Source organism: Callorhinus ursinus, unplaced genomic scaffold (assembly GCF_003265705.2).
Source record: "Callorhinus ursinus isolate GAN/ISIS: 27379988/994484 unplaced genomic scaffold, GSC_fseal_2.0 scaffold5, whole genome shotgun sequence".
NCBI lineage: Eukaryota > Metazoa > Chordata > Mammalia > Carnivora > Otariidae > Callorhinus > Callorhinus ursinus.
In genome coordinates, this window is record NW_027397067.1 from 8,640,209 (window position 1) to 8,666,663 (window position 26,455).

The 26,455-nt window shown below is 42.7% G+C and overlaps 1 protein-coding gene across 2 annotated transcripts in view; it reads left to right on the plus strand.

Annotated features, from left to right (window-relative positions):
- XKR4 (XK related 4) overlaps positions 1–26,455 on the plus strand; it is a 474,664-nt gene that overhangs the window by 434,128 nt on the left and 14,081 nt on the right. The window contains exon 3 of one of the 2 annotated variants that reach the window (XR_012378203.1): positions 22,841–24,956. Coding sequence is in view for 1 of the 2 variants with exons in the window: in XM_025871429.2 (XP_025727214.1) it covers positions 22,841–23,787 (947 nt within the window). In the remaining variant the exon portion in view is untranslated. Of the gene's footprint in view, positions 1–22,840; positions 25,438–26,455 lie in introns of those variants that run through there. The other variant, XM_025871429.2, reaches the window with a different exon arrangement.

Below are 26,455 nucleotides of genomic sequence, written 5' to 3' on the forward strand. Positions count from 1 at the left end.
AGGGTTAGGTTGTGTATTTGAGACCTTTCTTGTTTCTTGAGAAAGGCTTGTATTGCTATATACTTTCCTCTTAGGACTGCCTTTGCTGTATCCCAAAGATTTTGAACAGCTGTGTTTTCATTTTCATTAGTTTCCATGATTTTTTTTAATTCTTCTTTAATTTCCTGGTTGACACATTCATTCTTTAGTAGGATGCTCTTTAGCCTCCATGGATTTGAGTTCTTTCCAACTTTCCTCTTGTGATTGAGTTCTAGTTTCAAAGCACTATGGTCTGAAAATATGCAGGGAATCATCCCAATCTTTTGGTACCAGTTGAGACCTGATTTGTGACCAAGATTGTGATCTCTTCTGGAGAATGTTCCATGGGCACTAGAGAAGAATGTGTATTCTGTTGCTTTGGGATGGAATGTTCTGAATATATCTGTGAAGTCCATTTGGTCCAGTGTGTCATTTAAAGTCTTTATTTCCTTGTTGATCTTTTGCTTAGATGATCTGTCCATTTCAGTCAGGGGGGTGTTAAAGTCCCCCACTATTATTGTATTGTTATCAATGAGTTTCTTTGCTTTTGTTATTAATTGCCTTATATAATTGGCTGCTCCCATGTTAGGGGCATAGATATTTACAATTGTTAGATCTTCTTGTTGGATAGACCCTTTAAGTAGGATATAGTGTCCTTCCTCATCTCTTATTACAGTCTTTGTTTTAAAATCTAATTTGTCTGATATAAGGATTGCCACCCCAGCTCTCTTTTGGTGTCCATTAGCATGGTAAATGGTTTTCCACCCCCTCACTTTCAATCTGGGGGTGTCTTTGGGTCTAAAATGAGTCTCTTGCAGACAGCATATCCATGGGTCTTGTTTTTTTATCCAACCTGATAGCCTGTGTCTTTTGATTGGGGCTTTTAGCCCATTTACATTCAGGGTAACTATTGAAAGATAGGAATTTAGCGCCATTGTATTGCCTGTAAGGTGACTGTTACTGTATTTGTCTGTGTTCCTTTCTGGTCTATGCTGCTTTTAGGCTCTCTCTTTGCTTAGAGGACTCCTTTCAATATTTCTTGTAGGGCTGGTTTGGTGTTTGCAAATTCCTTTAGTTTTTGTTTGTCCTGGAAGATTTTTATCTCTCCTTCTATTTTCAATGACTGCCTAGCTGGATATAGTATTCTTGGCTGCATATTTTTCTCCTTTAGTGCTCTGAAGATATCATGCCAGTCCTTTCTGGCCTGCCAGATCTCTGTGGATAGGTCTGTTGCTAGTCTAATGTTTCTACCATTATAGGTTACGTATCTCTTCTCCCAAGCTGCTTTCAGGATTTTCTCTTTGTCTCTGAGACTCATAGGTTTTACTATTAGAAGTCGGGGTGTTGACCTATTTTTATTGATTTTGAGAGGGGTTCTCTGTGCCTCCTGGATTTTGATGCCTGTTTCCTTCCCCACAGAGAACTTAGGGAAGTTCTCTGCTATAATTTGCTCCAATATACCTTCTGCCCCTCTCTCTTTCTTCTTCTTCTGGGATCCCAATTATTCTATTGTTGTTTCATCTTATTGTATTGCTTATCTCTCGAATTCTGCCCTTGTGATCCAGTAGTTTTTTATCTCTCTTTCTCAGCTTCTTTATTTTCCATCATTTGGTCTTCTATATTGCTGATTCTCTCTTCTGCCTCATTTATCCTAGCAGTTAGTGCCCCAATTTTTTATTGCACCTCATTAATAGCCTTTTTTATTTCAATTTGGTTAGATTTTAGTTCTTTTATTTCTCCAGGAAGGGTGTCTCTAATAACTTCCATGCTTTTTTCAAGCCCAGCTAGTATCTTTACGATCATGATTCTGAACTCTAGGTCAGACATCATACTAATGTCTGTATTGAGTAGGTCCCTGGCAGACGGTACTACCTCTTGTTCTTTTTGCTGAGGTGATTTTTTCGACTTGTCATTTTGTCCAGAGGAGAATAGATGAATGAGAGAACAAAATGCTAACAGGTTAACAATGTCCCCAGCAAATATACTCTAAACAAATCAGAAAAGACCTGAAACCAGGGGACAAGAAAGGGAAAGAAAGAAAAAAGAAAGAGGAAAAAAAATGAAAAAGATAAAGATAAAAACAAACAAAAACAGAACAAAACAAGAAAAACAGAATATGATCAAATATGATCAGGCTAGTGCATAAATCAGTGCCACACACTAGATTTTGGATGTATTTTGGTCTGTTAGAAGAAAGTGCCTCCTAAAATTTTAAAGAAAGAAAGACTTATATATGTACAAAATAAGGATTGATACAATGAAGCGATGGAATATGACTGTAAAGATGAAAATTATAAAAGATTTTATAAAAGGAATTGATAAGATAAGAAGTTGTTAGAAACAAGAAAGAAGATTTAAAAAAAAAAAGAAAAAAGAAAAAGGGAGAGAATGTGATCAGGCAGGAGACTAGAACAAAGCCATACATTAGTGATTTAGGGTATATTTTGATCTGTTAGAAGAAACTGTATCTCAAAATTTTCAAGAGAGAACAACTGCCAAAAATAAGGGTAACTACTATGAAGGGATAGAATATGACTCTAAAAATGAAAAATAAAAAAGTTTTTTTTAAAAAAAGGGGTTGATTAGATGTTGGTTGAAAAAGGGAAAAAGAAAAATCCAAAAAAGAAAAACAGTTAAAAAAAAATTAACTTTGAAAGACTAATGAATCATGGTAAAAAAAAGTCATGAATTCTATGTGCAGTATTCCCCTAGCGCTGGAGTTCTGCCCTTCTCATTGATAAGGTAAACTTGGTCTTGGCTGGCTGTTCATGCTGATCTTCTCGGGGAGGGGCCTGTTGCCGTGGTTCCCAAACGTCTTTGCTGGAGGCGGAATTGCCCCACCCTTGTCAGTCCGGGCTAAGCAAGCTGCTCGGGTTTGCTCTCGGGAGCTTTTGTTCCCTGCAAGCTCTCAGTACAGCTTTGGAGGACGAGAGTGAAAATGGTGGCCTCCCAATCTCTGTCTGGAGGAGCCGAGAACTCAGGGCCCCGCTCCTCAGTGCACCCCCAGAGAAAAGCAGTCAGTCACTCCCGTCTCCCCAGTCTCCGGCTGCACTACGTGCTCACCCGGCCTGTGACCGAGTGTTTCTATCTCTGGCACCCAACCCTGTGTGGAGTCTCCAAAGCCAGCAGATCCCTGCAGTGTGCTCCCGCGCCACTCCTCCCTGGGGAGGAAGGGGAGTCTCCCTGGATCTGCCGCTTGTTGGGTCCCTGCTGGAGGAGCAGTGGCCCGACTGGGCCGCGGATCACAGTTTATGGCAACCCCGAGCTGAGAGCCTGCGCCTCGGCTCCGTCTCTGCAGCCGGCTTCCCTGCTCTGATACCTGGGAGCTCTGCTGCAGTCAGGCACCCCCGGTCTTTCTGTGACCCCGGGGGTCCTGAGACCACACTGTCCCACGAGGGTTCCACCCCCAGCTTAGCCACTGGAGCGACTTCCCTCAGCGGAGCCGACTTTTAAAAGTTCCGATTTTGTGCTCTGCTGCTCTTTCACTTGCCCAAAGCGGCAGACGGAGGTCCCCTCACCCGCCATCTATCCTCCCGAATACCGCCTCGGATTCACTTCTCCACACGTCCTACCTTCCAGTAAGTGGTTGCTTTTGTGTTCAGAGTTGTTGCTATTCTTTTCTTCGATCTCCTGCTGAGTTCGTAGGTGTTCAGAATGGTTTGATCCCTATTCAGCTAAATTCCTGAGACCAGACGAAATCCAGGTCTCCGACTCCTCTGCCATCTTACTCCGCCCCCCTTTATTTTTGTTTTTAAAGTAAGCATTTACAGCTATAAATTTCCCTCTTTGTACTGGTTTGCTGCATTCCATGATTTTTGGTATGTTGTGTTTTTGTTTTCATTTTGTCCGAAGGTATTTTCTAATTTCCCTTGTGATTTCTTCTTCAACACATAGGTTGTTTAGGAGTGTACTGTTTAATTTCCACATATTTGTGAATTTTCCAATTTTCCCTCTATTATTGAATTCTACCTTTATTCCACTTTAGGCAGAAAAGATACTTGGCTTAATTTTAATCTTTGTAAAATTTTTAAGACTTCTTTAGTGGTCTAATATATGGTCTACCCCAGAAAATGGTCCATGTGCCCTTAAAAATGGATATTCAGATATTATTGGGTGGAATACACTGTATACGTATGTTATGTCCAATTGGCACAGATTGTTCCAAGTCCTCTGTTTCCTTACTGGTCTTCTTTCTGATTGTTTAGTATGTGATTTAAAAAAAAAAAAAATGTTAGGAAGTTAAAGAAAACACCAAAATACTTTAAGTAATCTGTTCCAAATCAGGCCATGTCCACCATGTGTTAAATAATCTTCCTATATCAAAATATGTATATTTGAATGTTCGAAGCAACTTTTTCTAGGGCTGTGATATTGTTTATATGGTATATGCACTATCCAATCATGGATTTGTGGATTGGCTTTTGCTTTCAGTAGCCACCATTCCATAGCCTGGAGCAATGGAAGGACAGAATGTGATTCTCCTCTCAATACACAGCCTGTATTCTGATAGAGGTTTTGAGGTTTCCCCACTCCCACGAAGGCATAAAATACAGGTTCCACTCAACTGATGATTTCTACTAGCCCACACAGCACCCTAAAAAAGCTTAGGAAAGTGGGTAATGCAGGAAAAAAAACTCTCGAGTCAGTTTGAGATCTCTACCACTTGGAGACCAAAGAGATGCAGCTGAAGGGCTCACAATAGAAATCACACACCAGCCCCAAGTGCCCCACTTAGACCTCTGTAAAAAGGAACACCTGCATGCCAGGAGCACACAACAGGCCTGTCCTCCAATGCCTTGTCCAGTCACTACCCAGCAGCAGCAATGTCTTCGAGTCTTCTTGCTTTTTTTTTAGTGCCTTATCAAGAACCTTGACAAAGCCCTAGGAAAGCCAACTCTCCATCTTTCCCCTTGCACAGAACACTGATTTTGTCAAAATCTCATCTTTTTTGCAAGGCAGAGATCATTTTATGTGCACGTCAGTCCATTATCTAACCATTGACTGACATCCCCTTTCCCTACTAAGAGCCAATAAAAGCTGGTCTCGTGCACAGTTTGATGCAGACTTTAGGTCCATCCTGCCTTCATTATGTGTCATTCCTCAAAGGAAAAGCACAAGGAGAACAGATCAACTGTGTATCTAAGCTGGCTTAGATTTTTGGCAGTTTATAATGGAAACAATAGTATGTGAGCCTAGCCAGGGCTGACTTCATGAAAACTGCAGTGGCTATGCTGGTTCACTATTTCTACAATATTCTACCAGGACAAGTATGACTTCCAACAATTAAAAAGACTTAACCCATTAATTTTTTTCTTTTTAAATTAGCATCTTGGAATCTCAGACATATATTTCCATGTTCTGATAGAATAATAATATTCGTGTAGGGTTGTGGCGTCCCTCTGTTTTATTTTCATTTTTCTCTATTAATCATTTACTTAGATATGTTTATTTTACAACTGCCTGCTTCAAGTCCTTTTTTGTATATCAGTAGCCCCAAAGTGTACAGTTCCTTGTATCATACTGATTGAAAAATCCTGAGCCATCTATAACCCCAGAGTTTTTGTGGAGAACTTAAGACTTACATTTCTCTTCATACAACGAAAATTGCCCCATCTGTGTTTTAGAAAGCTTAAAATAATTTATTCCGACCAATTTTAGAAGATCTGGAAAGAGCTTTGAATCTGGAGTTGGTCATTTCCATTTAAAAGTCTCTGTCTTGGGAAATTACTGTTCTTTTACTGCTTGCTAGCATACAAAATCCTAATTGAAAAACCTTTACACCTGGTGGTGGCATGCATTTAATTTACTTCTGTCCTATTAGGAACATGTCTGGGTCAGGGAAGGAATGTACATTGGAATCTTGATGATTTGTGTTTTAGAGAGTCTGTCCCTGTGGGCTACCTCAGCCCCAGGACACTAATAAATCGTCCCAGATCCAGGTCATTTGTATCTCTTTATTATAGTCAAGAACAGCATCCAAGCAATACTTCAATTTAGAACATCTCTAAATTCAGTTCAGTTGAATTCGGTGCAATTTGTCAAGTAATTATCAAGTACACTGGGCATCTTCTGAGTCTCTGGGAGTATAGCGATGAATAGAACTCAGTCCCTACTTCCATGGATTCCACAAAAAGAGAAAGGCTAATAATTGGAAATTAAAATCAAGGTGTACATGAGGTGGTAAGTAAGGGAACAAGAAGAGGAGCTTCTGGCCACCGGTGGAGAGGGGACAGGATAACCTCCCAAAGAGGATGGGTCAGACATCACAGAGCGGTCAGGGAAACATGATACAGGTCAAAAAAAAAGTTCAAGAGAGATGGAGATGAGTGTTCCAGGCACTAGCTGGGCACCTTCCTAGCCCAGTAAATGTCTATGGAATTGAACAAGTGAGCCTGAAGGAATTTAAAAAGAAGCACGTGACAGCTACTGGCTAGAGGGTGATCATTACTGATTTACCTGGGTCTCTAAAGGGCTTCCACGTTCAGGCTACAGACTGGTTTGAACTGGGGATTAGTATATCGACCTGATTTTGAAGTGATGCTGCATAAAAGCAACACTCCATTTTTTTCAATGAAAGGAGGTGATAGAAAATAGTTTGAAAGCCACCTTCAATATACAAGCTTTGGGGGGTGGAGATGAAATAGCCCAATGTCTGTTCACACCATTTAACTCCATTTAGTCACACGTACCTATCAAACCATATACCTACTGAGAAATGTTACCTCTTCCTTTGTCACCATTTGTTCACCTTCTAGGACAACTTCAGAAGCACTGCCTCTCCCCTCTTCCCGCGTTGGTAAAGACCCTGCAGATGCGGGGACACGACTAGGAGGCTTTCAGGAGACGCGGGGTCAAGTGCCACAGGTTCTCACTTGCTACTAGCGATCTTCGGAACCATTTACTACGTTGCTTTAAAAAGCTGGTTTGTAGGAGCTGTAAGAGAGGGAAAACATCTTTTCTTTCTACCCTTCTGAATTTTTGGCTGGAGCCACTGTAGCCATAGATTAACAAGGGGAAAGCATGCATATTTATTTAATAAAAGTTTTAGGTGGTACACGAATCTCCCTGAAGAAATGGAGACCCAAAGAAACAATAAACTTGCGCATTTGTATTCTAGGTTTAATCGCGATGGGAAAGTCATGGGGAGATGGGACAGGGCGCCAGGAGGGAGGAGCCAGTGGTCTGTAGTAAACTGAGGGAAACTTAGCAAGGCCTGTTCCTTCAGGTTCCTCTCGAGTCCACCCATCTTCAGAGATAAGGAGGCTCCGTTCCTCCAGGTAGAGGGAGGACACCTCTCACGTGAGGATCTAATGACCAGCTTCAGGGGAAGGTCAGAAAATCCCTTTTGTATCTGCTGTTTCTCGAAGACTTTCATCTTAAAATAAACAATATATCCAGGTGTCATATTTTGGAGTAGTGTGTCCTACACTGGTCAGAGCCAAAACTGAATGGTGAACTCATACTTCCAGGAATAATTCTTAAATTGAGGTAAATTTCTTTACCTCCCTTTTCTTCTTTTTTTCTTTTTTTTTCTTTTTACTGATTCTGTGAGTCAGTCTCCATAATCCAGCAGTGACGTAGGTAATTTCAAGTAAATGTGTCTTCCTGAACATAATTTTGAGGTTCAAATATGCAGGAACTGAGGGAGCACCCCAGACTCTGACAGATCAGCTAAGAGGCAACTCCCTCTATTCTCAGGAGCAGATGTAAGGAACCTCTCCATCATCACATAAGATACACATAAAACTAGTTTGTTTGAGCCATTGAGGGGCTTACTTATTTCTAAAGTAAGATTATACCAGAAAAGATGTTTCCATTGGTCTCCGCACCCCTGCACAGAGGATCTGGAAGCCAGTTACCACTCACACCTTTTTGAGGACTTGCAAAGTACCAGGCATTTTGTCATCTAAGACCCTTAGATCAGAAGGATCCTTGAAAGGTCTGACAGGCTATCCTTTTGGAAAGTGAGGCCTCTCTCCTACCCACAAATGTATTAAAATGTTCACAATGTTCCTCAGTAATCTTTACAGGTTACAAAACACTTTCAAGCACTGCTAGCCACAGTCCTGGGAGTTAAGAGTTGAACCTATTTACAGAAGCACCCACACGCCACAGGCAGAATGGCACCACCTTCTGTGTCTTACAGGTGAGGGGGGGTGATGAGGGCCTTGGGGTGCTGGTAGGTCCCCTGGCCATGACAGATGTAGCAGGAGGGTAACGCTCAGGTGATGGGGAGCCACCAGGCAGGCTTCCCAGCCAGGAACCCAGGAACTGGGGCTTTTGATGCAGGAATCCTTCAGGCGGCCTGGAGGAGGGGATGCAGAGACCCAGACAAGAGAGAGAAAGGAAGGGTCTGGGTGGGTGAGACAGGAAATGAGGGAGATCCAGAGGGGATTGAAAAGGTCCAGTTCTGGAAGAGTTTGCTTCCTCAATTTATCCTGTGAGGCAACAGGAAGCCTTGAAGGATTTTCAGCAGGAAAGATGATCAGATGTGCACTGTAGCCAGTTCACTTTACCCACAAAGTGAAAAAGCCACTGGAGCAGGGAACTGGAGACCAGGCCAGCTGGGAGGCCGTGCCTAATGGGGAGGGGGAGGGGGGGATGCAGGGGAGTGTCCCCAGAACCTGCTGGGGCTCCCCGAAATAGAAGAGCCAGCTACTCCCTTCTCCAGGGCAATCTTCCTCATCTTATTAGATGCTCTCAGAGTCCTTCTTCGCCATCATCTTTCCTGTCCCCAAAGCACAAGTGTCTCACAGAGGAGTGTGCAAATTGACACCCCATTCCCCCAAGAGGAGACGAGAAAGGACTCAGGTCCCAGCGCAGGAGGAGGGACTGGAGGAGGGGGTTGGGGAGGCAGAACCAGGATCCCTGGCTGTGTGCCATTTGTGAACCTTTGGGGATCCTCTCAGGGTGAGCTTCCTCTGAGCCAGTCCAACCGTAAGAACAGATAATGCTACAAATCCGTGTCCTTGGGGTATTGAGTCATTTTTTGTAAATCACCTAGAAAAGCATTCCGGGGCTTGAAAGCACAATTTATTGCTGCATTATTAAATGGTCCCAGCAGCAAGCCACGTCCTTTTTATTGACAAAGTAAAAATGTGGCAACCCAAAGGACAAGACACTGGAAAATAGGGCAGAAGCTAGGGCGTCCCAGCCCCCACCCTTCAACCCCCACCTCCCCACCACCACCACCACCACCTCCCAAATGGCCTCTTGCCGCTCTCCTCCAACCCTGAGGGCCAGGGAAACAATCAGAAGTTGGAGAGCCTTAGAGAAAGCTACATCCAGTAAAAAATAAATAAATAAATAAAAATTCAATTAAAAAAAGCACGGTGTTTTTAAAGTATATCCATTTCTGCCAAAATCGAGGCATGAAGCCAGGGAAAAGAAGTGATCAAAAGCAAATAAATGAAGTGTGTGTTGTACTTCCCAAGGACCTCAACATGTTTGGGGGCGACCATCTCCTCTCCCTTCACTGTCTTCTTTTTTTTTTATGTTATGTTAGTCACCACACGTTACATCATTTAGTTTTTGATGTGGTGATCCACGATTCATTGTTTGCACACCCAGGGCTCCATGCAGTCCGTGCCCTCCTTAATACCCATCACCGGGCCAACCCATCCCCCACCCCCCTCCCCCTAGAACCCGCAGTTGGTTCCTCAGAGTCCATCGTCTCTCATGGTTCGTCTCCCCATACGATTCCCCCCCTTCATTCTTCCCTTCCTTCTCCTAATGTCCTCCATGCTGTTCCTTATGTTCTGCAAATAAGTGAAACCATATGATAATGGACTTTCTCTGCTTGACTTATTTCACTTCGCATGATCTCCTCCAGTCTCCCTCACTGTCTTACTCTACCTGGAGGCTCCCTTCCCTGCCCTCCGCCCTGTCTCCACTGCCTTCCCTCCAGCCTTAGGAGGGACCCACCTGGTGCCCAGAGGTCCTAGGGTTCTGGGGGGGGGCCTGTGCTCTAGGTGGAGCCATACCCTTCTTTGAGAGCCCTCTTTTTGTGTATACAATTCAGGCAAACCCTGTGCACCAACACTGTTCCAGTGACCTGGCTTTCCCAAGACTGTGCCTGCAAAACCTGTCCCTGCCTCCTCCTTTTCTGTAAACCTAAAACCATTTCTTCTGCATCCCTTCCTTCCTTCCAACCCAGTGGCCTCTGCTTTATCACCCTTTAATCCAAATAAAACGAAGTACATATTTCACCAAGGCAAATAATACCAATTATTTTTTTCTTCCTATTTTAATGTGATTTTTAGAAATTGTATCCTGTCAAAAAAATATTTAATATCTGTAAAGAGAAAAAAAATGTTTCCTTACCCTGTAGATCGGACCTCTTATACTGCTCCTCTGTTCTGTTATTCTGTCAAAGCCAACCTCCTCTGGTAAAAACTTCCTCTGAATCCAGGCACAGAAGAGCTCCTGGGCACAAGGGGGGGGGGGATGGGTAGGGGGGGTGTGGGTAGAAGGGAGCAAAATTAGGAGAAAAGCTAGGATTTGGAATGGCTAATTTTATTTATATAGCACATTTTCTGCTCACAAAATGCTTTGATGGGCACTATTTCATTGATCCTTGCTTAAGCTTATGAAGAATAAGTAAAATCAAGTGACTTGTCCAGAGTCCCACGGCTGGCAGATATAGCCTCTCCCATCCTCACTGCTGTCTCCCTCAGATGTCTGGCAAAGCCTCCCACCCCTGCCTGGAGCTTTTCCCCCACTCTAGTTTACCTTGCACCTCAGGGACGGCACACACCACGTGGGTGCCTTTGCCTCCACGATGCGGTCCGGGTACAAGTCTTTAGGTCTAGTACACTCTGTCCACGGTCTTCCTGCCGGCTCCCCTCAAACCCCCTCAAAACATCTGTAAGCTTTGGCATGTGCCTGCCCCTTCCTGGGCTGCTTCCCCTTCAGGACAGAGCCTCTGGGCACACTCTTCTGTCTTCTCCACACTTTGCTCGCCAGGTTGCAATCACGTGCTTGTGACTCTATCTCTGACTCCCAACACCGATTTGCAGTTTCTCTAGGGCCTGCATTGGTTGTCCTCAGTGCCTGGCACTTTTTGTCACCATTTCCCATCTTCGCGGCCCCTTCCATGTCCTCTGAGCACGAATAACTGTAAATATGGGGGACTAGACAGTAGTCCCCATTAGAGTTAACACTTGATTATAAACCCCGGGGATTCAGACGGCCAGTCTCCCACGGATGCCCTGAATCCCCGATCCCCCTAAGTAGGCGGGTAACTGTCAATACTGGTGATGCTAGCTGGTGATGTGTGGCATGGGGGCCATCAACTTCGCATGCATGGCAGAGGCAAAGGCACCTTGGGAACATCAGAAAGGAGAAACAACTAAAAGATCCTGTTTCAGATGCTTCTGCTGGTGTGACTGGCTGTCCAGGCCACATTCAGGAGCTGGCCTTTCCAGACCAGCCCAAACTGTGGGCCACTTGCCCTTTCATTTGCAAATGCTACTGCTTTCCTTGAAAAGACAGAGAAGTGTTTGAGGTGTAGCATTTGCGCTCTCATCAGATCACCCCAGGTGCAAAGGCTTGTTCACGCCCCAACTGCATCCTGTGCATTCAATACACTGAGACCAAGAGGTTTCCTATAGTTCTGTCTGTTCATCTGGTTGGTAGCTCACCCTGTAACCACCTAACAAAGCGTTCCCAAAGTTACCGGGTCTCATGATTGGCCCAAAATATTTCAAATGAGTTTAAGGGAAAGGACTTTGAAGTCAGAAAAAAGTGGGTATAAATCTTAACTCTGCTACTTGTTAAAAAATGTGCCCTTGCATTAGTGGAACGGTCAGGAGACAAAGGCCAGTGGGCCAAAGACAGCCCACTGCCTAGATTCTCATATGTTTAAGGATTGTCTATGGCTGCTTTCTTGCTACAATGACAAAGCTGAATGCTTGTGACAGAGACCCTTGTGGCCCACAAAGCACAAAATATTGACGATCTGGCCTTTCACCAAAAAACTTTGCCGTCCCCCCGGGGTAAGATTATTTCACCCCCTGGGCCTCAGTTTCCCCATCTGTAAAATGGGCAAAATCACTTACATCAAAGAAGTGATGCTGTGAGAAATAAATAAAATAATAAATGTGACAAAGCCATACAGCAATGATTGATACATGCTGGGATTTTTTTAATTATTATTTTAGTCTTGCTGTTGTCCAGCCAGGTCCCTCCTTGGTGGGTGGGAGAAGGACACAGCCTCTGTCTGTCTCTACCCCTGTTTCCCTCTCTATTTCTCTTCATTTTGCCCCATTTCACCCCCTACCCTAAAGGAGAAAAATTTAAAGAAAAAAATAGCATGGTGGTTAAAAAAATTTTAAAGGGATAGAAAATAAACTTAAAGAAAAATACAATCCTATTGAATTTTACTCAGGTTAATTATTTTATGTCTTTTGAGTAGCAATTTCTATCATCATTTTATTTTTAGTATAAATTTAACCATGCAATTTGTAATATCGTACAGAGAACGGTGACTTCTTGCCTTCTCTTATTTACAGAATTTTTTTTCCTAGAGAAAGCATGAAATGTTTTCAAAGTCCCACACACAAAATATTTGTCTTCTTGGGAAATTTTAATAAGAATAATAAAATTTAAAATTATCAAATGGATGGAGCTATGTGAAATCATCTGTGATTTTTTTTCCAATCAGAAGGAAATAACTTCCCACATTCATTAAGACACTTTGCTTCTCTCAACAACTTTCTTCAACTTTCATATTAAAACACTTTTTTAAATTTCAATTCAAGGTTTCCCTTATCAACACGTTAGCAGCCTTACAATTTGCCTTGCAAAGAAGTTGAAATCCTCAGAATGGATTACGAGAAGTATGCATATCCCTACCAAAACTAAACATATTAAGCATTTAAATATTTTTAATCAGAACTATTACAAGGTTTAAAACAGAGATAAATGGTTTCAATGCAAGACTTAGAACATCCGAGACCCGGTGGAGCTTGTATTACTTACTTACCTTCCACGCACTCACAGAAGATGAGAGCACAGAGGGTTTTCCATTTTTTTTTCAATTATTACATTCTTTCATCCAGGTGAATTTGATATGAGTCCAGCGGAGAGGATTTACTGCTTTTATATCTGTAACTAAAACAAGTTCTAAGCATGCTGAAGAAATAGAAAACCACTCTGGTTCTGGATCTTCATTTTGTGACCTCCTACTCTTAGATCATATAATCCACTGAAATTGGGAACATTTTTCCTTAGGTGAAAATGCAGGGAAACCAGGAGGGCTGTTTTAATCCAGAAAATGTGAAGGAAAGAAAAGCATGATTTTCCTCCTAGGTGCTCATGCTTCTGTTTTGTATAAAGAATCCAAAATGGGATCCTTGAGCCTGGGAACAAATATGGTTGCTGTGAGCCTGAAGGAGCAGGTGTGGTGGGAACCCTGTGGGAGTCGGCTGCCCGAATCGGTGGCGCTGTTCCAGGGTCATGTACATTCCGCCATGCTGTCATCCCGTGACCTTAGACCGTGAGAGATTTGAGAACTCACTGCACCTGTTCATGCCTCGCGTCCCTGTTACATATAGTCATACCCATCTCCTGTCATGGTGGACAGAGTTTGGAATCTGTGAATTTCGATGCCTGCCCTCCTTGCTAATTACACATGCTTCCGCAGGTTATTTATACTCTTTGCGTCTCTGTTTCCCTGAGTTCAAAACAGTGCTTGCCTCAAAGTGTTATCGTGAACTTCAGATGCGACAAAAGATGTAGGTACCCAGCACATCACAGTGCACAAATCAAATCACAGTGCACAAATCAAGGGCCCAACAAATGCTTGCTCCTCTTTTATTTGTCTATGATTATGAGCCTCCAATGCACTAAGGAAACCATAAAGTTTTTTGACGACAGGAAATCAATATTATATCGCCATCTAAAATTCAGTGTCTCGTTTGTTTGATTAGGGACTGTGCGTTTAGGAGAAAAAGTTATCGTGTTAGTGATAAGACCGTATATGGTATGAATGGTTAAATGATCATCTCACCTGCAAAGCTGGGAAGGGTGGTATTGTAAATCATCCGTTCCCAAACTACTGGTGAGGAAATACCTTAAATTTCCAACAAAAATGTTGAAATTGACAAGATGAAAAAAATGGGGTGAAATCAAGAGAGTGGGTAAATACACAATATGAGAGCGGCTACTTAGATGACAAATTCACTAATTTCAGAAACTGCTACACAAGAGTGTGACAGATGTCAGTCAGGGACAATGGTCAGCCATAGGACACGGATCCAGCCCTTTCAGACATATCCATCGTCAACCCCACACGAATGTATAATGACAGCAGGTGTGCTGGGGTGAAGAGTGAAGAACAAACACGAGATGACAAGGATTTGGGTGACAACAAGTGACAGGATTTGGGTTGGAGGCTAGGAAAGACTTCCCTAAGGAATGAAGCTGAAACTGGCAACTGAAAGGTGAATAGGGATTCACTGGAGAGAAGTGGCTTTTCAAGAAGGAGCCCAGCATTTCCTGTTTCTAGGAAGAAAATGAAGTCTTTTATTATTATTATTATTTAGATTTTATTGATTTATTTGAGAGGGAGAGACAGAGATAGCGAGAGACAGCCTAAGTGGGGAGGAGAGGGAGAGAAGAAGGCTCCCCGCTAAGCAGGGAGCCCGAAGCGGGGCTCGATCCCAGGACCGTGGGATCATGACCCGAGCTGAAGGCAGATGCTTAGCTGACTGAGCCACCCAGGCGCTGGAAAATGCAGTCTTATTGAGCATGTGAGGAATGGAGACAAGGCAGTTTGTCTGAAGCACAGAGAGGCAGGGACAAGATGAGACAGGGGAGGTCAAGGTGGCCTTGAAAGCTACTGGGCAAGACTTTTCAAAAGGTGCTGGTAAAACACCGGTGATCAGCGAGTTAGTTTCTAGCAAAGCCCTTCTGTCTCAGTCAGTACAGGGAAAGGAGCATTCAGGAAAGGGTAGATGCAGGAAGATTCCGATTCAAGAAGGAGTGGATCCAAGGGACATCCAGAGGCGTCTCCCTGCTGGCCGAAAGTCATCTTCCCTGGTGATGGATACTGATTCTGCAGGAAGGGTACATCCATTGTATCATTCCCTCTCTTTTGGTAGATGCTTGAAATTTTACATAATAATGAATGTTTTAAGTTAAAAATAAAAAAGCCCTTTCTTACCAGCGGCAGTTTGGTTATCAACGTGGGTCAGTGGCCAGGTGTTTTGCTAAGACTGTAACCTTTGGCTGGCCTCTGCAGGGGAAGGTTTACAACTGCCCTCCCTCAGGAGGAGGAAAGAGACAGGCTCATTCTGTTTGTTGAAGAAGCAAAGAATTAGAGTACTTGGTTCAATTCCCCGAACCTCCTACATCTGGGGAATTAGGCTATAAATCCTAGGAAGCATTCTCTGGGGATTTCCAAGAATTGTTTACACCCAGACCACAAACAACACGACAGGAGTACAGACTTTATTTCTCAGTGTTTTGGCATTTGCAGCTCAGATTGAAATTGCAAAGAAGCAGAGGAGAGCAATGAAGAATTGTGCACATTTTTTGAATATCTCATTCTCTCTGTGGTTCCAGCTTTACATTTGGAATACTCTTTCTCCCTCTCTATTTCTTCCTCTTTCTTGCTCTCTCCCTTCCTTTCTACCTTGCCTTCGCTCTCTCAAAGTGCCAATTCTTAACATGATGGCAGGCACCATACAAGGCACTAAAGGATAGGAAGGTAAACAAGGCAGGTACTCACCCTTACCTAAAGGTCCACTCTAGCGAACAACATAATAATTAGATTTAAATTAAATAATTAACATTAACATGAAATAAAGCACAAAATCAAACATAATTTTAGACCAGGATATGTGCCCTGAAGAATAAGGCATACCTTAAATGAAACCATGTTTGTAGAAAGAACAAATTTACACTTGGGGGCCAGAAGTAGCCCCCTCCTAGTCTAGAAGTTCCCAAATCAAAACAGTTTCTTGAATTATAATATTTCCAAGGGTCTTATATTCCATACCAGCCCCATTCTTTCCATTCTTTTGGAAAGGAAACGTTTAATTTGAGATAGTAGAGCTTTTGCCCACAACCCCCTCCCCTAGCCCCCATCAACCCTATTTTAAGCTGTTTTTTTTTTTTAGATTTTATTTATTTATTTGATAGAGAGAAAGATAGCGAGAGCAGGAACACAAGCCGGGGAGTGGGAGAGAGAGAAGCAGGCTTCCCGCCAAGCAGGGAGTCCGAAGCGGGGCTCGATCCCAGGACCCTGGGATCATGACCTGAACCGAAGGCAGATACTTAATGACTGAGACACCCAGGTGCCTCTCTAAGCTGTTATGTTATCCTAAATAAAATATAAAAATTTTCTACATCTGTCATTAAGATTGCATTTAAGGGACACCTGGGTGGCTCAGTCGGGTAAGCGTCTGCCTTCGGCTCAGGCCATGATCCCGGAGTTCCAGGATCGAGTCCCACATCAGGGAGAGAGCCTGCTTCTCCCTCTGCCTGCCACTCCCCCTGCTTGTGCTCTCTCTCTCTGACAAATAAATATATAAAATCTTTTTTAAAAAAATTGCATTTAGATCCAACTTAGAGGAAGATCATAAGAAAGCAAGTTACTTGTAATAAAAAACAGAAGTTAGCAGTGATGAATCCTTTCAATGGGAGCTCTTTGAAAGCAAATCCGGATTTGGAGCAAAGCCATAGGATTCAGAGCAAGGACCAGAGACAAGCAGGTAGAACAGACCATTGACATTGAAATAGAGTAACTTCCTTTCTTATTTTGAATTTATTTTAGTTTTAGGAACAGTTGGAAGGTTACATTTGGGCAACACCAAACCTTAGTTCATTAATACAACTACTGTTTAAAAAATACAAACTGAGGGTTGCTGGAGTGGTGAGGGGTGGGAGGGATGGGGTGGCTGGGTGATAGTCGTTGGGGAGGGTGTGGGCTATGGTGAGCGCTGTGAATTGTGTAAGACTGTTGAATCACAGACCTGTACCTCTGAAACAAATAATACATTATATGTTAAAAAAAGGAAAAAGAAGATAGTAGGAAGGGAAAAAAGAAGGGGGGAATCGGAGGGGGAGACGAACCATAAGAGACTACGGATTCTGAGAGACAAACTGAGGGTTCTAGAGGGGAGGGGGGTGGGGGATGGGTTAGCCTGGTGATGGGTATTAAAGAGGGCAGTACTGCATGGAGCACTGGGTGTTATACGCAAACAATGAATCATGGAACACTCCATCAAAAACTAATGATGTAATGTATGGTGATTAACATAACATAATAAAATAAAATTTTAAAAAAATCATAATAATAATTTGACTCCATGTCATGTTTCCCCCAGAAATGGGAAAAAAAGAGCGAAGAAGGACAGAGCAGAAGCAAAGTGGGGGAGAAGGATAAGTGACTGACAGAAGGAGAAGTAAGAGAAGGAAGAAAAGCACACAAAAGAGAAATGGAAACACCAGTAGGGTAAAAGACATCCATAAAAAGCAAGGAGAAAAGAGGGAAGAAAGTCAAAACTTTGTTGTTCACTTGGACAACGCGATACCGATTTCTATCAGTTCCCTTTGAAATGCTAATTAGCTGACTAGCTAGTATCAGACTCAAAACCCTCATTCTGAAAAAAGAAATCTTTATTCAAATTGGAAAAATACCTCAGTCTTCCTCTAAGGAACTAGTCTCTGAATTACTAAGCACTGTCTGTAACAATTCTCGGAAGCTAGAAGTAGCCCCCACCCCATCTAGAGGTTTTTAAAGAAAAATTCTTGGATCATATTTCCAAAGGGGTTACATCCCTTTCCAAACCTTATCCAAATATATAAATATTCAGCTCAAAATGATGGAATAAACTGTCCGCTGACTTTATGGTCATTGAATTCTCTTATTCAAAGTCAGATGATTCGAGTTGCTCCAGGGGAGGGCATTTATGACAGTTGAGTTCTTTTAAGATGTTCTGCTTTTAGGCAGACAAGAGATGCCAGGAACTCAAATACCTTCAGCTCGGAATAATTTTTACGCCACAGTGGTTTATACTGGACCCCTTCAGATGCAACGCACCCAAATGGCACATACTGTAAACACTTGGATTTGGATGGCTTTGCAGTCTGTCAAGCTGCCTACAAAATCATCTTCTTAGAACTGTGGCAGCCTACCCGGAAATTCACGTTCTCTCTCATTCCGAGAAGGGTATTACACTAACAACAGGGGGCGTAGAGGAAGAAGAATTGTCTTCATTCCACGAGAAAGCAAACACTGTCATCTACAGCCAGATCACTTCCAGGTATCCGATCGTGTGTACACGAAGCGCACAGACAGCCTGCGGGTTCTCAGAGAAATAATCAGACACACAACTCTGCGGCCAGAGAAGTCTGGTGCAGGGATGACTTCGCTGAGTGCTGAGGTGGACGAGATGGGTGGAGACGCAGGAGGAGTGCAGGGAAATCTCTCAGGGAGAGGCTTCGAAGGGAGGAGGCCCAGGAACAGCATCCCAACCAGTGCCAGTAGCTCAAGAATGAGCAGATAAACATGGAGAAACAAGAAACAAAGAATAGAAGTAAAAACGGGAAAGAGACAAATCTGAAATAAAGGAGAAGAGAGTCAGTCAAGCGAAGGGCGATTCTTGGGGTTAAAGGAGGCTTGTCACATGTTTGTAATCCCTGGGGAAAGAACTCCTGCGGAGAAAGAGCCGGGATACAGACACAGGGGATAACTGATAGGGTCTTTGATCCGGGAAGAGCGGGGGGGGGGGGGGCAGGGGGGGTTAGCTATGGAGTAGAAGGACAATTTTCATCAGAAACAAGCGTGGTGAAAGAAAGAGGGAAGATAAATCACATAACCTCTCCAAGGGAGACTTGGTTTCTTTTCTATAAAATGAGATCATGGCACTAGATAAGCTCTGAGGTGTTATCATCTATTTTAACATTTTAATAAGTAATAGAATCCCATTGAGTCCTCTGTAGCTGTTTCGGGAGTTTTATTTTAGAGTGAAGTTTTGTAACTGATATGCTATTTATTATTTTGAAACAAAATACTGATGGACACATTATATACTTCTTGGAACTACTGAAGGAATCTTTATATTTCAATATCTTAATGGTGTGGGGGGGATATTGTTCAGTGTCACTTATGTAATATTCCAGCTTGGAATGTGTAACCCAAATATCTGACTATGAGGAAACAGACAAACCCAAAACAAAGAACATTCTTTTTTTTTTTTTTTTTGGTACTGTACTCATCAAAAAAATGCCAGTGTCATAAAGGCAAGGAAAGAAAGTTGGTGGAAATATTCCTGATTAAAGGAAACTAAGTTGATAAGACAACAAAATGCAATATCTGATTCCAGACTCAATTCTGTACCACAGGGAAAAATCTTATAATGGACATAAATTGGAATGTTGATAGTGGATACAGTGGATTAGGAAAAAAGTTTTGTATCAGTGTTAAATTGATTAAAGTTGATAAACTTACTGTGGTTATCTAAAAGAATACCTCTGTGCATGAGAAATAGACATCGATTTATTTTAGGGTAGAGGACCATTGTCTTAGTCCTTTTGGGCTGTTACAACAAAATACTACAGGCTGTGTAGTTTATAAACAGCAGAAATATATTGCTCACAGTTCTGGAACCTAGAAGGCTAAGATTAGGGTGCCAGCATGGTCTGGTGAGAGCTCTCTTCTGCGTTGAAGACCTTCTCATTGTATTGTATCTCATTATGGCAGAAGGGGCTTAGGGAGTTCTATGGGCCTCTTTTATAAGTCACTAATCCCATTCATAATTTAAGAACCCCCCAAAGGCCCCTCCTACTAATATCATCATCTTTAAGGGTTAGGATTTCAACATATGAATTGAGGGGGACACAAACATTCAGACCATAGCAGCCATGATGTGTGCAATTTACTCTCAGATGGTTGGGAGAGAAAAAAGGTGGGGGGAGTGATAAAGCGAGGGAGGCCAAATGATGATCTGGGCAAAGATTATATAGGTGTTCAATGTACTACTTTTATTTTTGCAATTCTTCTGTTAAATTTGAAATTATTTTCAAACAAAAAGTGAAAATATACATTGTTAGCTAAAATAGTACTTAGAGTTCTATGTGCCAGCCCCAGAAGTTCCAGAAAATTCTACTTTAATAATAATGCAGTGCCTTACTGAAAGAATCTTTCTTGAAACAACTGAGCTGATACTCTTTGTGTAAAAAAGCAAAAAATTAAGCATTTCATAGTAATGTGAATTTGTAATAAGAAATAATCGAAGACTGCCCCACATTTTCTGTCAGGCATATATTTGTCTTATAAAAATTAATTGCTAAACAGAAGGGGGGGGAATCAAATGAACCAGGGAAATTCTAATTGTTGCTAAAGCAGAGAATTCATAAAAGGAGTAGTCATCAATGGACATGAAATTTGCCTTGGCTATAGGCAAAAAATCAACTTTGTAAATTGCAAGATACACAGAAAGCAAAGCTGATAGAAAATCTTCCTTTTTCTACTGCCAAGTTCCTGAAGTGTCCTGGATCAGGCTGAATTATTCTTTTAGGATATGCTACAAAAGGGGTGAAGATTACAGGGGAATTTGGACTAAGCCAATTTTCTAATTCTTTTAAATGCGACAACAGATGATCTTATGATGCTGTGTATGTAAGGTTTGGTTTTTGTTTTTTACTATTAGTCACTGCTTTGAAAAACAGCCTTTAATAAGGTCTGCCTGTGAAAACTGGTAACCTCATGGTTCTGACTACCGCTCACGCTTTGTCCACCTGACTAGCAACACAGCCATCTTCCTGAAGGTGGCGCTGTGCGTGAGCCCGGTCCCCAAGGCGCGAGGATGTGGAAAGGGAGGGGCTTTTCCGTGCTGCCTCCGCGCTAGAGCGCCGCATACACGCGCAAGGAGGACACGGTCCACTCCAGAACAATCCGTACCTTGGCGGATGGTACAGATAAAGAACGTGGTCATGAGCAGCTCCTATGCCACTCAAAGGTGTTGGGACTAAAATGGCACAAACTTTTGTTCTTATGTTCTAAACTGAAAATAAGGGTGTCGTTCTGAGTCATTATTCTGTGACCTTTTATTTCCCATTGTCTCACCTTCTTGTTTTTTCTAATTTTTCTTCCTACCCTCTCTTTTTACTTCCAAATTTCCTTTACAATTGATGTCGGTCTCCCCACCCCCATAGAAATTATATTATCATTAAAAATAGAAAAAAAGAAACAAAATGAGCAGCAAAAAAAAAAAAAAAGAAAAAATTTAAACACAAAAAGAAAAGAACCTTATATTATCAAAAACTCCTTTGTGCACTGGTCGCTAACTGACCTAAAATATTGCCATAACTGCCAGAGAGTTATGGGAACGGAAGATTTTTGCACTAGCCAGAAAAAAAGCTGAAGATCCAGAGTAAGATGTGGGCGTTCTGTTAGCTTGATTGGGGGTGGATAAGAGAAGTGGCCGTTTGAAAATATTTTCTCGTCAATATTGTCTTTTGGAGTTCACCTTACTCAAGGAGAATGTGCAAGAAATGATTGTTGAGGTTGACTGTTTTTTCCATCAATTAGCATGCTTCATTCCCACAAGAGTCATTTTTTTTTCCAATTCATTTTTCAAGAATCATAGACAACAGATTTTCTCTGTCAAAATATAAAAGCACAGTACCAGTTCCATCTCAAGTTCTTGGCAATCCTTCCTCTACTTTTTCCATTCTAGTCCAAAGACTAAAATGTGGCCTGGTTATGATGAGTGTGGAGAAAAACCAGCTGGACTTTAAAACACAAAACCTATTCTTAGTCTTGATAAGTCTTGTTACAGCTTGTTGGGTAGTATGCAGATTGACTAACGTTCCCGTGGCAACGTGAATTCCCCATATGAACTCTTTCCCAAAGGAGGCCAGTGTGTTTTCAGGTGAGCCCTGTCCATGTCTGGACCATACAGGTGATGCTTCAGACACCACAGATGGAAGAAAAGTGGAAGGAAATAGTACGAGTTCCTTTAAAAACTTGTAAACAAACTTTTAGAGAACATACTAACCAAGTGGGGTTCATAAAATAAGAGAAATGGTTGAGAGGTGATTTCTGTACAATCTTCCTTCTACAGAAGAATAAGCGGTGAGTGACAGTGAACAGACAGGTCTTCTAAGGGAAAGGCAGTACAGAACAGACAAAAGCTGTAGGAAGAATTATGTTCAGATTAGAGTAGGACAAACTGCATCCCAGGTAAGACAAGAAACATTGCCAAGGAGGTTTTGTGGCCTCTTTTTTCTTATTTGTAAGAAAGAGTAAACTTCCTTTTGTGAACGAAGTGCATTTATTCTTGTTTAGAAGCAGAAAGGTAAACCAGCTAGCCCCTCATGTTTCCGGAGATTATTCATCCCTTTCATTCAGAGAATCTCAAAGCTGCCGGGAACCTTGGAGATCATCCACTTCGTAAATGAGGACGCCAGTTTAAACGACTGTCCAAAGTCACGCAGAGTTGACACAGCAACCCAGTCTTGGGACCATAGTTATTTTCCCACTCCACAAAACCACCTCCTTAGTTTATCTATTTCCACCATATACATGGAAAGTTCACCCCCCCCGCCTGCTTTCCCGATCCCACCCCCCACATGTGTTTTGAGCAGTATTCCCACCGAATGCCATGACTTCTCCATATGGTTGCGTCCACAGAGGACAGACACTAGGAGCCCCATCTGAGTGGTTAGCCCAGCTAAACCTCTAAGAAATGAAGGGCTTCACTGAGGTCACAGCTAGCCTGTCCCAAGGCTCCAGCACCACATGATTTACTTTCAGGGGACAGCACTGCATCTCACTTTTGACAAAATGTCTTCCTTTTTGCCTTTGTAGGTTTCACAGCGGCAGCCTCCCTCGTGTCTTTGGCTTGGGCCTTGGCCTCCTACCAGAAGGCCCTCCGGGACTCTCGAGATGACAAGAAGCCCATCAGCTACATGGCCGTTGTCATCCAGTTCTGCTGGCACTTCTTTACCATTGCCGCCAGAGTCATCACCTTCGCCCTCTTTGCCTCAGTTTTCCAGCTGTACTTTGGGATCTTCATCGTCCTCCACTGGTGCATCATGACCTTCTGGATCGTCCACTGTGAGACAGAATTCTGCATCACCAAATGGGAAGAGATTGTGTTCGACATGGTGGTGGGGATCATCTACATCTTCAGCTGGTTCAACGTCAAGGAAGGCAGGACACGCTGCAGGCTCTTCGTTTACTATTTTGTGATCCTGTTGGAAAATACAGCCTTGAGTGCCCTCTGGTACCTCTACAAGGCTCCCCAGATTGCAGATGCGTTTGCCATCCCAGCGCTGTGTGTGGTGTTCAGCAGCTTTTTAACTGGTGTCGTTTTTATGCTGATGTATTATGCCTTCTTTCACCCCAACGGACCCCGATTTGGGCAGTCACCAAGTTGTGCTTGTGAGGACCCAGTCGCTGCCTTCACTCTGCCTCCAGAAATGGCCACAAGCACGCTCCGGTCCATCTCCAACAACCGCAGTGTCGCCAGCGACCGCGACCAGAAATTCGCTGAGCGCGATGGGTGCGTACCTGTCTTTCAGGTGAGGCCCACTGCCCCGTCCACCCCATCCTCTCGCCCACCACGGATTGAAGAATCTGTCATTAAAATTGATCTGTTCAGGAATAGGTACCCAGCGTGGGAGAGACATGTTTTGGACCGAAGCCTGCGAAAGGCCATTTTAGCCTTTGAATGTTCCCCGTCTCCTCCAAGGCTGCAGTACAAAGATGATGCCCTTATTCAGGAGCGGTTGGAGTATGAAACCACTTTATAAAATAGAAGGCCTCGGAGGAGCCACAACCTCCAGGTGAAGGGGTGACAACAGGGCCGTGGCAATAATGAAACTCTGTCCTAGAGCAGGGCAACGGGCTGTAACGCGCTTCGTCTGACCCTCCATCAGCTGACTGCCTGCTGCTGGTCTCCTTTCAGAACAGCGGCTGAAGGGAACGAACCGAACCATGCCAGCTCAGGAGGACTCCTTGTTGCTACCAGCCCCTCCTGCCCACTTTCAGCGTGTCCACCAGAGGGTCCTATGAGCACGGAAAAGGTTGCTTCCAATCAATAGGGCGTTTTGATGGAGTTAACTGATCTTTGCATAAAAATATATTCAGTCATGTGCGCGCGCATGCGCGCGTACACACACACAGCACCAGTCCTCTGTCAAAATAGCTTAGGTGATTTTTTTTCTCAATGCAAAGCTCTGATTCTGAATATAAAAACAAAGAGAGAGAGAACATATCCCTCAAGACTCCAGAAAAAAAAAATAGTACTGACTTAGGAAAGCATTTCATAGACCATTCTCCTTTGGAAACCACTACCATGCGTGCAAATCCTATCCCATGGACAGCAAACTCAACTGTTGTTTACATGTGTATTTGAATGGATGGAATGGTTCATTTTCAACACATTTCAGGTTTTTTTTATTTTAAATTTTCAGTTGAGAACATCCTTTCCGACAGAAATCCTATGCAGCACATGTATGGCTTTCGACAACACCAAGGAGCTCTACGATTTCGTGACGTAAATTAAATGATAATCATGATTCAGTATTCAGTTGCAAAAATTTAATAAGTACATGAAGAGGAAGTGGGGAAACAAGGCAAAAACGAGCATCTGATTTCCCGGCCTGCCGCAGCTCACACAGGTAGGGAGGTGCAGAGCAGCAGGAGAGGAACGTGCTGAACTGGATGTTTCAAGATGCAGAAGAGTGTGGCTCTGTGTGAGGACTCCAGAGCACACCACGCCACACTTTCGTAGTGCCAAACACCGTCCAACCACAGGACTGACGTGGAAGTCCCAAACACCCGAGAACCAGTGGTGTGAGCCCCCCAAATGTGGACGTGAGAGTGCACCATCAAGCTCCCCACTGTGTACAGACTCCCCCCCTCCCCCCAATCCAAGCTCAAAGTGATGTGTCTTTTAGAGGCTTTGGGACACTTTTTAGTAAGTATGAGCAGACAATGCAGTGAATATGCTATGAGAAAACCCTTCCAAACTGATTGAGGGCTTATCACTAGATCCAGCTAAGATTTGTATTTGAATCATTTGTAAAGTCACACTCTTACGACAAACTTCTGGGTTTTAAATACCTCCGTACAGCAAGTAAACGTTCCCTGCTTTCTGTTCCCAGTGTCCTCGGTCATGGTGCTTTTTGTTGCATTAAAAGTGCCGGTCAAACTTTGATAGTATTTTTTTATAGTTGGTGCAGAGTGGAATAACTCATGGATTATTTCAATATTTTTGTAATAAAAAATATAGGGTATACATATAGGCATCATCACTTTTTTTATAGACCTGGAATCACTTAAAATACTTTAAGCATCATAATTACTTGGGATGTCAGAAACTGGTCCACAAATTCCGTCAGCCTGCCTCAGCAGATTGAGAACGCTTGTCTCTTGCAAGATCACCCAACTTTGCAATGTTGGTGCCCCCAGGAACCTGGCCAGGGGTGCTCACAGAATATCAGGTGACAAGAGAATCAGCTTAACTAGAAAGGGCTTGTCAAGCAAGACTGGCCAATGTTTCCCAGGATGTGAAAGCTGTAAATGATTACTTTCATCCACCCATTATCACAAGCCTTACCACAGTGGAAGATGTCTTAAACTTCCTTCCCTGGTTTTATATTAACCCAACTTATATATTAAATATTAGTCAAGTCACTAAAAAAAAAATGAGAGAGAGAGGAGAAAAAGTCCATTTAGCTTAATTATTTGGTTATTTGGACTGTACAATCCACTTAAAATAGTCAAGTTCAATAGCCACCACCTGTAGTGGGTGTGTCACACATCACATCCACAGGAAATGGCAGAGGGCTCAACCTATGACTTCCTTTGGTACAAAGCCCCAGAGCAATATTTTAAAAATAGATGATTTTTTATCAGTAGACATACTTTCTTAGTACTACATGATTTGATCCTCCAAGCAAGAGTTCCACTAAAAAATAATAACCTTATGTTCGGATGTGAAAAGATTACCTAGTCGCCAGTAAAGGCCCAGGAAGACTCTCTTCTTGTCAGCAATTGGTGAAAACAGTGCACCCCCACTGTAGAAGGAAAAAAAAATGGTTATATTGGCAAAAATTCTTCACTTTTGTGCAGGACCATGAGTTATTAGCTTCCTTATTTCCAAGAAAACTTTTAATTGATGATCTTTGGAAATTGAATGGCTCAGTTGAACTATACCTTTGATTCCATGAGTAAATACCAGATTACAGGTAGAGTGGTCAATCGACACAAACTCAGCAGGCCCCACCACACCTCAATCATGTAAGTCCTGAGTTATTTCTCAATTTGATCCCTCATTTAACATGTGAAGAGTCAAAATGAGTGCCGTGTGAATAAACGATAATGTACTGTGCTTTGTCTTGGAGGTAAGAATACAGTTAGGAGGGTGTAAGATGTTTGCATTTCTCAGTGATTTCCCAAATACTGTAAATACTC